At 37.7% G+C, this 13,577-nt stretch overlaps 1 protein-coding gene across 1 annotated transcript in view; it reads right to left on the bottom strand.

Moving 5' to 3' along the window:
• Positions 1-6,284: 6,284 nt before the first annotated feature.
• The window catches only part of LOC109933618 (ephrin-B2-like), a 50,050-nt gene continuing 42,757 nt past the window's right edge, over positions 6,285-13,577 (bottom strand). The window contains exons 3-5 of the mRNA XM_020532632.2: positions 13,262-13,354; positions 11,874-11,972; positions 6,285-7,187 (exon numbers count right to left, since the gene is read on the bottom strand). Of these exons, the coding sequence (XP_020388221.1) occupies positions 6,775-7,187; positions 11,874-11,972; positions 13,262-13,354 (605 nt within the window). The 3' untranslated portion in view covers positions 6,285-6,774. The remainder of the gene's footprint in view (positions 7,188-11,873; positions 11,973-13,261; positions 13,355-13,577) is intronic.

The following is a 13,577-nucleotide window of genomic DNA, read 5'->3' on the forward strand; positions in this document are numbered from 1 at the left end:
TAAGTCAATGTCTTGATTTGAGTCGTATAATGTTTTTTTTAAATTCAAGGAATGTGGGCAGCATTGGCCAGGCCGGCATTTATTGCCCATCCATAACTGGCCTTGAGAAGTTGGTAGCTAGCCATTTTCTTGAACAGCTACAGACCATATGGTGTACATACACTCAGAGTGCTCTTAGGGAGAGAGTTTTGATCTAATAACAGTGAAGGAATGTTGATACAATTCTAAGTCACAGTGTTAACGTCAATGACATTAGAAATCCAAAAACACATGCAAATGTTCTGGAGACCTGGGTATGAATTCTATCAGGGCAGATGGTGAAATTTGAATACAAGATGAATCTGGAATAAAAAGCTAATCTGATGAACACCATGTAACCAGTGTTGATTGTTGCAAAAAAAATTGGTTCACTAATGTCTTTTAGAGAAGAAAATATGTTCTCTTTACCTAGTCTGGATTAGGTGAGCTGAGACCAACTCTTAACTGCCACCTGGCAATTAGGAATGGGCAATAAGTGCTGGCCAAACTGACACCCACATTACTTGAAACAATTAAAAAACAACTTGTGGGTGCAAATTTTCCTTGCCAATTACCAGAGGAAGTCTGAATGCTGTGCTGTGTTTGGAAAAGGACTGCTTCCGTTTCTGAGAAGTCTCAAATCATGCCGAACACTGTGCAATCATGTGAACTTCCTCACCCCTGATCTTACAATGGACAGAAGGTCATTGATGAAGAAACTAAAAGTGATTGAGCTGAGGGCACTACTGTGAGGTATGTCTGTATTGATGTCCTGAAGCTGAAGTAACTGATCTCCAACAATCAAAGTCATCTTCCTTTGTGCTTGGTATGACCTCATTCAATGGAGAGATGTCCACCTGATTCCCATCTACTCCAGTTTTGCTAAGCCTTGTGGATGGCAAGCTCAGTTAGATGCTTTGGCCAACATTTGTCCCTCAGTGAACATCACAAAGACAGATTATCTGACCATTACCACCTTACTTTTTTAAAAGTATTTTGTGTCCTTGCATAAGTTTATCCAAAACTCTATGAACATTTACATTTTTCAGGCCTTTTGAAAATATTCTGCTTTTCTATGCTTGCTGCCAAAGTCAATAACCTCACACTTCCCCACAGTATATTCCATTTGTCACCTCCAGAGCACCAACTCTTACGTTTTAGCATGGGATTCCTGTAAGCAAGATATTTGGAATGATTTGTTCCTGGAGATGCCAAGTGTCACTGCTGTTGTCATGACGATTCTCAAAGCAGCATAAAGCCGAATTTGCTATGAAAATGCTCTGGTGGTGTCATTGCACTTTGAGTGCATGTTGTTAAGCAAAATGTAAAAGCTAACTTCTACTGATCCTACCTCCTGTCTTGTTTCACTTCCACAAACCAATCATAATAGTAATTTCACTGAAGTGCACTTTCATAAATACTGTCAGTCCTCCAGCATATCTGCATTAAATACTCTTATAAACTTGCAAGGCAATGATGCCCTTCAAAATAAGGACAGTGAGTTTTGTAATGAGGATGAAGTGAAGTGTATTAAATGTTTGGAAATGAAAAGGCATTTAAAGAAGGTGAAAAAATTCTTAACCTACAGAAATGTCCCTGACCCTGAATAAAGAATTAAAAGAGTTTTAATTAATCATGAAGACAAATATATGATAGGCTCATTTCTTATCAAATAAAATCCCAATCAACTTCTACGTTGTATTTTGACCATCGATCTCAAATTGCACAGGACAATGGGTTAATATAGCTGTGGTTCCAAATCGCCCCCACTCAGCACCATAACACTATCTCCACTTCTATCAGTCTCAACCATTAATGTACTGTCAACACTGGTTGAGGAGAACTGCATTCCCAATTTCATATTTTGCACAACAATGGTAGTTGCAAGAATAACACTGCAAAATTATTCTGCAGATTTCCTTTTACATTGTTATGGTAGCAATTTAAATTTCTCTGAATTTTACTTAAGAAATAATATGTTGTAGTGGAGCATGTATGGAATTTTTTTGCAGTTGCTTTGAATTTTGTGGGAAATTCCCAGCTCTGGTTAATTTGGACTGTGCTGAAGAAATGTTCCAAGATTAATTCTATTATTACATGCATACAGCAGGTCCTTGAGATTCAGTACCGACACAGATTTCAAATAACTGATCTCAGCACAAAATGAGCAGTGGTAAAATTGGTCATAGGATGCCTGGTTTAAGGCAGGCATAATCATAATGGTATTCATTGTTAGTCAGTAACCCTGTTTTGCCAACAAATAGGATCAAATGTAATGCTCTGTTGAAATGCTCTGTTAGTCTTATAATTTTGCGCAATGTATAATGTATGCTACTAGAATGAGCTCACTACCTGTAAGTTTCCAAGTGGAAGTCAAACCACTTGCTGTACCTGCATGCTAGCCTCATGTGTTCCTTGCATAAGTTTATCCAAAACTCTACGACCATTTACAATTTTGAGGCCTTTTGAAAATATTCTGCTTTTCTATGCTTGCTGTCAAAGTGAATAACCTCACACTTCCCCACAGTATATTCCATTTGTCACCTTATATCCACTTGTTATATATTTTTGCAAATCTTTTGTGCCACATTTTATAGAGTCAGAAAACTTAGATATGTTATTTTCATCATTAATAGATAAATTTTAAATGGCTGATGATCCAGATCTAACCTTGCGGCACTCTACTGGTTACAGCCTGCCAACTTGAAAACATTCTATTTATTCCTACACTTTGCTTCCTGCCAATAATTAACCCTCCAACTTTGCTAATATGTTAATATGCCCAAACTCCATTGGCCTTCATCTGACATATTGGCCATTTGTGTGACATTTTATTGAAAGCCATTTCGAAATTCCAAGTTTATAACATCTAATGGCTTCCCTTTATCTAGCCTATTACCTACATCCTCAAAGAAACTCTGCTAAATTGTTGTGAAACCCTCCACAAATCACAGTCCCAACCAGAAAGTAGAAGTGAACAATACATTCCTTGAAGACTTGCATAAAAACAAGCTGTCTTTAAGCCTCTTTCTCCTGATTAATGTCCTTCTTTGGAACATCACATGCTGGGATATCATGAGGAACTGAGATATGCATCTCACAATTTTTGCCCATTACTTGTATCAGATGGTAAATTATGGGGACAGCTCAAAAATATGTTGCAACACATAGATATAGAACAGTTTCAGGAAGAATATAGAATTTACTTTGCTGACTATGTTATTATTTTCCGGTATCCTGCACAGTTTTCTAAATTTTAAAGCCTAATGCTTTGGAAGTACTTATAAACGAGGTCAGCATGGACGGGTTGAGACATAAGGTCTGTTTCCATGCTGTATGGCTGCAAGTGTTACTGCCACTGTCTTTCTTTGAGATGCTCCTTAAGGTCTACCACTTTCAACAAACTTAGTTACGTCTCATCCCAGCCCTCCTTTCTTTGGCTCAGTGTGCACTTTTTCTTCTGAATGGGTCTCTGTCAAGTAGTTTTCTACATTGGATGCATTATATAAATAAAAGTTGTTGATGATTGTGCATCAACCACAAAGTCAAGTGTCAACAGGCACTTTGTGTCACAGCCAAGTCCAGTTATCTCCTCATTTGATATGTACAAGTGTGCTTTCAGTATGTCTGTAATCAGTAAAGGGAACACTGGCTGTCTTTTCCCTTTCTCTGACCCTGGGGCACTGAAAACACAACTTCATAATTCAATCTCCTGCATTTTATTCGAAACGTAACGAGCCATTTTAAAAGACCTTTGTTTTTGCTAGATTTCAGGAAGTATATGGAGGAGAAAAAGAAATGAACCCCAGGCAAATTTCCATAGGAAAAAAAGTCTTTTATTTAAAAACAATTTCAGTTTGTAACAGACTTATGGAATGTGATTTTAATTTTGTTCATTTTTCCTTGGACTGCAGGGGGGTGAAGGTGAAAATTAAATCAGTTTCAGAGAGAAAAAAAATATGGTTGACAAATCAGATGAAAAGGGGAAAATGAGGAAAAAGCAACATTCAATATTTATAAAGCAAGCTTAATACTGTGTGTACAAACTGGACGAAGAAACAATTAAATAAATATTCATGGCACAAATATTCAGCGGTCAATTTGGTAACCTTACCAATTTTCATTTTTCTCCATTTTAAACAGTGCAAAGGGTGACACTGCCTTGAAAACCAGCTCTAGCTAAAAATACATTGCAAAAAATTCAGATTTTATACAAAACATCCTCCTTAGAATTTGTTTAAAAAAAATCTTCTATTTACACAGACATTTTACTTCAAGGAAAATTAAGTCATGCTCTGCTGTGAAATTCTGTTACTAAAAAGGTGAATAAGGCTATTTTAATTCTCCCTTCCCTCCCTGCCCAAATTGTTATACATTAAAATATTCCACATATTTACAGCTTCTTCACAACTAGCATCAGTGTGGTGTGTGGTGCAAATTCTATAACCAGGTGATAGGAATGAATGCTTCTGCAAGGCAGTTACAGTGCCATTTACCTGGCAAGGAGGGTTAAGTAAGACAACCTATATGGGATCTGTTTAAAGTGCCTTACTCTAAATCGGATACACAATCACTGCACATTTTACAAACCAGACATCCCATTACTCTCCGCGCTGGATTTTTTTTAGAATTGGAAACTCACTTGTTGTTTTCAGAATCTGATTTAAAGTGAAAACAAAGTCAGGCACAAATAACCCACAAAGTGTTTCATAAAGAACAAACAAAATCTATAAAACTGAGAAGTGTCTCTGCTAATGTGTTTCTTGTCTTGAAGGCCTATAAAAATACACTTTACATGGAAATGGTGAAAAATCCGAAGCGCAGGTAATGTACTTAATTGTCATGGCAACAATTTAAGTACATGCAAACTGTTTCACCTTTGTTGCCACTGTAAATTTTAGGCTTAACAGTTAGGCTGGACAACCATTTGGGATTCCTCAGCCCAAATGCTGCACACTCTTTGAATTTTAAACTACGAGATATCACAGTTTGGACAGTGCCATGCAGTAACTAATACACAGCCTGCACGAGACGTCACGACAGGAGTGAAGATGATTTTGGAATAGATTTTCCCAGTGCCAGGCTACTACTGATTGATATTAGTTTAACAAAATTGCTTTCTAAAAAATTAGGCCTACATGTAAACTAAATAGATCAGGCTGAAAAGCTCTCCAGTTCTTGCAAATATAAAGCAGGAGCAATTTCCCAGCTTTTGTTCCTTAAGAAGTCTTATGGTAACTCTATTTTTGTATTTGTTATTTATGGAAACATGATTCCATTCCCAGCGGCAAGTGTCCAAATAGCGATGTTATGACCATCCAGATAGTCTAATGTTCAAACGATCTTCATCTGCCCTCTGTGCATTCTTACAAAGTAATGCTTACTACAAAAATTAGCCCACAATATTCTTCTTCCTGGGTCTGCTTTCTGATCACTTCTTCTCCCTTCTCCATTATGTGTAGATTACTGGAATTTTTTTCTGTCTCAAGAGTACTCCAAAGATAAGGCCTTAAAGGTCACTGAAACTGCAGCAGTATGCCAGTCACAGTGAGAAGCTGTACCATGTAATTCAGAGACTGCTCCACAGTCTATTCATATATATCAAACCGTAAGGCAGTATATTCCCTCAGACATTTTGTTTGTACCACTGTCACACTGTTCTTAAAAAGCATCATCACTAGCCCCACTCCTGCCTTTTATCACTGATGTGTGTCCTTCCCTTTAATGCTTCAGTAAAGCACCATGCAGATACAGGCCTTTCATTTCTCTCTCTCTCTCTCTAATTCAGTTTCACTCAAAGTAATTATTTAAATTCATTTAAAGTGCAGCCCTACAGCACTGTGCTTGTCACCATGTCGACAGCCTACATCTTGGAACTTTTAGTACCAAAGTGCTCCCTAAATAACCTATCTCTACACTTCCTTTTCAGATTCAAAACGGCAGCAGCATACAACTGCAAATGCAGCTAAATGTCACAGATGAACTTCTGGTCTCCTGCTCATGGCCAACGTGTGTTATGTACGACTTGCAGGGACTCCTACATGTATGTGGACATGATGTATCACTTTCTGTATGACTGATTAAAGTTGGCTGCTTTATACTGAGTACTAACACTGGTGACTGGGACATTTGATTCAAGTTAATGTTGTGGTACGTTTTAGAAGTTTCCTGATGTTACAGTGATCATGTTTGAAGGCAAAGTGGCCTTCAGGTTAGCAAGTAATACTGGTAACAAGTAAATAAGAAGACAGAATAAAAACCAAAAGTACAGAAAAACAACAGAGGTGGATTTATGAAATCCGGTTTTTATAAAAGATAACAGTCCAGGGAAAGTGGAGACTGACTATTTTCTATTGCTGAATATCCAAAGCTTAAAATGTTACTAATTATAAATACAGTGATAGATAGTTCACATAACCCTTTGCCTCTTGCTTCCTGGTATATTTTAAGCATATGGTCCAGAAATTAATAGTAAGAGCAAAAGGTGGAACAGTTTGGTTGAGTCCCTAACTCAACTTTTCTCCGGCTTGCTGCTCCTGTTATTTGTAAGCAGATTCCTACACATCATACACACTAACCGACTCACTCTCCAGCTGAATTTCCTGCAAGTTTCCACTTTCCCCTTTAAATCTCCTACACGTTTGAAGTCAATCCTGGTGCAAAGAAAATTCACCACTAATTTCAGCAGAAGACCCAGGTATGCAACAAGCCAAAAAATTTTCTCCAGGATCCCAAACCAGCCTCAGTTCTGGCAGATCAGACCTTGTAGTATATATTTGCCGGGCTTTGTGGTGGCATCTCCTGAACTATGTACACAGGATGTCCATAGTCTCCACTGACTTTTTCATAGTGAGGGCAGAAAGCACTGTCTCCAGTCCTTAAGGGAATGATAATATCACTAGGTTCGGAGCCGTTGTTGTTGCCTCCCCGTTTGGGGGTGGCCAGTGTGCTGAGGGAGAGAGTAGTGGTGTGCTGCGGGGAGTGCTTTCTGTGTCGCCTCTTGTACTTTAGCAGCAGGACCACCAACATGATGATGATGATGATGAAGATCACGCATCCAGATCCAATGCCTGCAAATAGGGCCACGTCAGGGCTGAGGAATCTCCCCTGGTCCGGGTCCCTAGGTGCAGTCGAAGGTTTATTCTCACCGCTCAATGAGCGTGTCCCACCTGCAAACAAAAAGAACTGTTTGAATAATTTGACTCTTTGAAACAAAAAGCCCTTCAAAAAAAATCTCCTGGAATATAACTTCACTCTCAGGATTTAATGCTGTTAAACTTTCTGTACATCAAAAAATAATTGAAGTTGCAGTTTCCAAATAATGAATAGTTTAGGACACCCAGTTTGACATTATTTGAATTAGCGAGCCAGAAATCTGTGTGTTGTAAGGCAGATTTAGTGATTCCACCATTAGATATATTGCTGACGAAGGTAAGGTTTGCAGAGAAAATATATTAATGTTAATAATTGCTAAATTATTGCATTACATACTCCCTTTAGTATGTAAATTGACTTTGAACAGTCCATCAAAACAAAGGGACTTTCGTCTTCAGTAAAAACAGAAGCTTTAGCAATTGAGTTAATCCTTTAGTTATCCAAATACAGATACCAGTGGTCAACAATAAATATTTAAAATGACATATGCCTACAAATTATCCCTGGACCCTTTTATTGTGAATAAATCTTCATCAGTCAGTAACGCAGAATGGAGCTGACAGTCTCACTTAAAACAGATGCAGGCTTGCCTGAGGCAGTATGGTAAGAGTAAGAAAATGTAAATCCTTAAGACAATTATCCCTCGTCATACTGTCTGACTAGCTACAGCCCCATTGCTGCTGGTGCTGAATGTATTAGTCATTCCATATGCTGATAAACAAGCCAGGCTATTCATTCAGTAATAGGACTGTGTGTTTGAGCCTTTTTTTTACTCAGAAGCATTGTTGTATTTATCTAACTTACAGTTCCAAAATGTAACTGACTGTAAAATTAATTTACATTGCAATTTTTCTTTGTAAATCAGAATTTTATAACTGACAATTATATTCCATCTCTGTAAATCCACTTGTCTGGTAATCTCTTCCCCTTGTCATGTTGGATCTACTCCAACTCGACTTCATTAAGAAAATTTTTTTACAAGTAACTTCCAATTCCCATATCCTGATGCCACTGAATGTACTGTAAAGGTAACCAGGTAACCTCTTCCCGGAAGTTTATATCTGATGCACTTCCCCACTGCTTTCATTGAAATTTAAAAAGATTCTGGGTGGTGAGGTGCAGGTTCCGTAGTTCTTATTTACTGCAAAAACTAATCAAAATGCTGAACTGAAAACAGCAAGACAGAAGACAAAATACAATCTTCTGACTTTACAAATATTTTAAGAGTGAAGAAAGATTGTGGGGACAAAGAATTCCCAAAAGGAATGATTTTATATCTTAGAATCTGGAAAATTGAGTGGTGGTCTAATCAAATCTTTTTAAATTATATAAGGGTTCTGTATCTACTTTTATATAAGGTAGATACAGAAAAACAACTTCCACTTGTAGAATCCAAATAATGGGGTATATAGTCATAAACTGAGAGCTTCAGCAGTGAAATCAGTTCATACTTTTTCCACAAAAAACACAGGCGAAAACCTGCAATTTTATCACCCAAATGCAGAACCACCTTTGATTCTGGAAAGTACAGAACACCAACGACCACTCCATATTAATGAAATGGATGTGGCGAGACAGAGAAGAGAGACAGATCTTCCTTATAAGCTGGGATGCAAAATGGTATAATTTCAATAAATTAACAAACTATTAGATGTATGACTTAATAATTCGACTAAACCTTCTGACCTTAAGTCATTGACCTGAATTGTTAACTTTGTTTCTCTCGTTGTAGATTCTGCCAGACATGTTGAGTTCTTGTTTCACATTTGTAATAGTTTAGTTTTATATTTTTCAAGGAACCAAAGCTGCAATTTACATGGAATTGTCCTTATGGTTAAACAGCTGGTGACTTCATATCATGAGTCTTCTCACATGGACCCAGTGTAATTACTGAGGTAACCACAAAAGCTGTTACCGGTAGACAATTACTGTCCTGGAACGAAGCAATTTGCAAATGAACCGATTTAAGTTGCTGATATAAAGGCCTGAGAGATGGAATTCTGCCGTCCTGCCATGGTAGAGTTATAGAATAAGAATCAATCGCACACATATGTGAACATTTTATACCCAACAATAAAAAATAGAACTAATAGAGACAGGTCCTAAATTTATCAGCAAGCTGACTGGATTCTAGCTATTCACAAAAATGTAGGGCAGTATTTTATCTAAAATATGACTTACTTTCTGGCACACTAATGTAAAGCAAACTCATGGGTCTGAAACATCGATTTAAATGCTTGAAACAATAAACAGATCCCTGTAGTGAGTCACAGCTTTAGAAATTGTAATATTCAGTCTTAACCCTCCCCTTTGCTGCTCAAAGAATTGACAGCCAAAGACAATCTTGCTGAAAAACGAATTCTACTTAGCAGGCCTGTAACAGTCTTCCAAAGCTGAAGCAAAGCAAGGCACATTAACAGATATGATAAAATCAATCACAGTTACATTAAACAGATTCTTGTAAGCTGCAGCTGAGTACTAGCCTGACACCGCAAGGAAGAAGAACAGGAAGAAATTAAAGGCTTCCTTCTCCTGAAAGCACAGTACATAGAAGCTCTCATTATCTGTCAAACATCTGGAATCATTCAAACCCAAACTCCCGAGCAAGTAAATTAGAATATTACATTCTCTCATTTTAATCTGGCTACACCGCAAATGATACTGCTGCTCATTTTTCAGCAATGAGGAAAGACAGCAAGAAAGTCTAAAGGATTAGGAGTAAAAGGAGCTTGTCAAGAATTAGGCAAGAAGTTGGAAATTACTGTTACAGACACAATTGACCCAAGTGCAGAAAACGACACAAATCATGACAATTCTAGGTGCTGTAAAAACAATGCCTCAACACCGTAGCTGTCTTGTGAAAATGGTGGACTCCTATTGCTTTTTACAGTCCTAGTCTGGGATGGAAGAAAAATTATCAGGGAACGCTGAGATTACTGCTGGATTAATGGATATCACATAATGGCACACATGGTTATTTCATCCTTCAGGTCTCCTGAATGTCTTGTGAAGTACTACCTCCCTCACTTCATTAAAATGTTATGTTTTAAAGAACTTTGTGACATTTTTACTCAGGGACTTTTTGGATTAGACCATAAACAGCCAACTCAAAAAACTAAATATCTAGGTTGCTGTCCCAAACAGTTGGTGCAACAGATATAGGAGTTTCACAGATTTATAGATGACAACCAACACAGATTTGTTGAAGTCAGACTGTTTTAAAAACGTAATTGAATTCTTCAATGATACAAAGGACCACTGATGAAGATAGATCTGCACATATACTTTCTAAAAGGTGTGATCTACATTGCTACATAATAGAATTATTAGCAAAATAGAAACCCATGGGATAACAGAAGGATGGCATGGTCACAAAATTGACTAAGCTGACAAAACACAGAAAGTAGTTTAGTGAATGTCTTTCAAAGGGCAGAAGAGTGAGCAGTGATGTTCTTTCATGGATCAATATTAGAACAACTGTTCTTTTTGATGTATAATAATGACCTTGACTCAGGTATTGGAGATATATTACCAAAGACAACTAACACAAAACTCAAATGTAGTAAACAACAAACAGGGTAATAAAAGACTTCAGCAGAATACAGTCAGGCAGGCGAAAAAGGCAGACAGATGGCAGTTGTGTTTTAATGCAGGAATTTGAAAGGTGATACATTTTGGGAGAAAGAATGAGGAGGCAATGTGAAATAAAATGGTACAATTTTGCAAGGGTACAGGAACAGAGAGACCTGGTTGTTCACATCCACAAGTTTTTGAAGGTGGGAAGACAATTTTTTAAGAAAACACATTGGTTCCTTGGCTTTGTAAATAAAGGGATAAAGGAAAAAAAGTAAGGAAGATGTGCTGAACCTTTGTAAGTCATCGGTTAAGTCTCAGATGGAGTACTGTGTCAAATTCTGGGCAGCACACTTTCGGTGGGAAGTCGAGACCTTGGAAAGAACGCAAAGGAGGTTTGCGAGAGTGATAACATGAAGGACATCAGTTATCTGGAGAGACAGGCAAAGCTGTGAATATTCTTCTTAAAGCCAAGAGGTTAAGGGGAGATTTAATTGGGATGTTCAAAATTATGAGTGAATTTGATAGAGCAGATAAGGAGAAACTGTTGCCATTCACAAGAGGGTCAGTAACCGGAGCACACAGACTTAAGATCACAGTTTAAAGAACCACAGAAGAGAGGAGGTTTCTTTAAAAAGTAGCAATTTATGATCTGAAATATACTGCCTGATGAAGTGATGGAAATAGATTCAACAGTAACTTTCAAAATGGATTTGGTTGTATACTTGAAATGGAAACGTTTGCAGACCTGTGGAGGAAAACAGCAGAAGAATGTGACTAATTCATTAGATCTTTCAAGGACAGCGGACTGAATGGTCTCCTGTGCTCTGTGATTCTATGTACAAGAGTCCCATTTGATCAATACGTCACATACATACAAAACTGAGCCAAACTAAGTAGTGAAACAATTATGGCTCATATAAAGATGCACTTAAGTCTCACACAGGAGTAGTGCTGGTCACAAAATTGCCAGAGAGACCAGGATTCCTGCCATTTGGTTATTTGTGCCATTGGCCTTCATGTTTAATTTGCCCATGACATGAGCTTTCAGGCAGGTGTAAGAAGTTCCACAATTCAGCTCACAGGCGAGGTATCTTCCTTATAATCAGCTTCTACTAGATGGTTACCTTCACTCTCGGTCTTTTGGGTGGGCTTGGTTGTGATGCCATCCCCTTCTTTTGCAGGAGCTCTGGTTGATTTTTCTTTTCGTCCCTCAGAATTTGCATCTAAAAAGTTTTTAAAAAGGTTGTTTCAGTTACTAACTGCAACGTTGAGTTACCTTCATCAGTCAGACAAAGGGGAACATCCCTCAACACTGATGCGTTACTTCTCAAGCAACTCATACTAAAGGTACTGCAGACTCCAGACGGCCATGATTGGAGTGAAATTGGTTTGCTTTTAATTTTATCAGTTTAACATCTTGGTAGCCACTTTGGTGGACAGCAATGATCAACAAAGATTTTTTTTTCAGCTTAGGACTTAACCAAATGAATCAGCAGAACCTCAATGATACGAAAAGTGTATTTTCTGTCCTGACAAAATCCAAGGTGACGAGCAATTAATTGCAATGCATTTCGATAACAAGGTCATTTAAAACTTTGACGTTTGTAGCAGTATTACTCAGCTTTTGTTTATAAGCTCCTCTTATGTGCACAGGCTTGAGGAAGAAGCACTACGCAGTTTTTAAAGTGGCCATCTCCTAGGCCTGGACTGAGCTTAATGATATTGCAGGCACTCAACAGGTTTAAATGCTGACCACTCAAATATTTGCAACAGCTATAGAGAAGCTAACCACTAGCAGGCAAAGCCTTTCTAAATGATAATTCAATCAAACAGTGGATGCTGACAGAATAATAAGTGGACACTACACTAACATGACAAGTGTATGAAACATGTTGAGAGGGAAATTTGTAATGTCAATGCATACACTGTTTAAAAACTAATGTAAATATAATAGAATTAATTTCAACCTACCATCAAGCATCATTACAAGGAATCTTGTTAGAAATAGCCACATGCAAGACATTTAACCAAAAAAGGCTCCAGCCTTGAGCAAATCCACTTCGTTTTGTTGCATTATATACAATAATAAATGTATGCCAGTATTATATCATTTCTATTCTTTTAAAATGCTCATTGATATTTTTTTTCAAATCTTTAACTGGCAAATGAAGAATGCGAAGTCTTTCTTTCCAGTAACTAAAACTGCAACAGTCTCAGTTTTTTTTTGCCTTGGTGTCACTGCCTTTAAGGAAGGGCCACAGTTCGTTAATATTCATATTACAGTATGACTGTGGATTAAAATTTAGGACAAGCTCATAGATCACTTCTAATCCTTTTCCATACAGACTGATTCTGAAACTCCACAAAATTTACAGGGTAACCATTAGGCAGTCCTTACTGCTGATGTGGACAGATTACCATGGTAATGACCAAACTGTATTATCCCTTATTGTGAGAATGATTTTGAACAGTTTATAGGCCTTGTCTTTGGGGAAGATGATACGGCTCTTACCTTGTCCAACTTTCATGATGAGCTTCATGGCTTTGGTCTGGCATACACCACCTTCTCGGTTTTCCAGGCCTTCCAAAGTACCATTTGATGTTGCTAAGGATACAAGAATAAAGTATGATCATCAACATTCCGTCCTACACAGTCCGTCGAGAAGTTGTATTCTCTGAGCAAAGTTGCTATCACAGGTTATGTATTACAGTCTCAGTCACAAACCTGAACATTGGAACATTTTATTTAAGGCTGCATTTGTTGTGACTGCCAAAACCAGGCGGGTGAACGATCATGCTGAAAGTCATGGCAAGCTGATAAAACCAGC

Source organism: Rhincodon typus, chromosome 6 (genome assembly GCF_021869965.1).
Source record: "Rhincodon typus isolate 14 chromosome 6, sRhiTyp1.1, whole genome shotgun sequence".
Taxonomy (NCBI): domain Eukaryota; kingdom Metazoa; phylum Chordata; class Chondrichthyes; order Orectolobiformes; family Rhincodontidae; genus Rhincodon; species Rhincodon typus.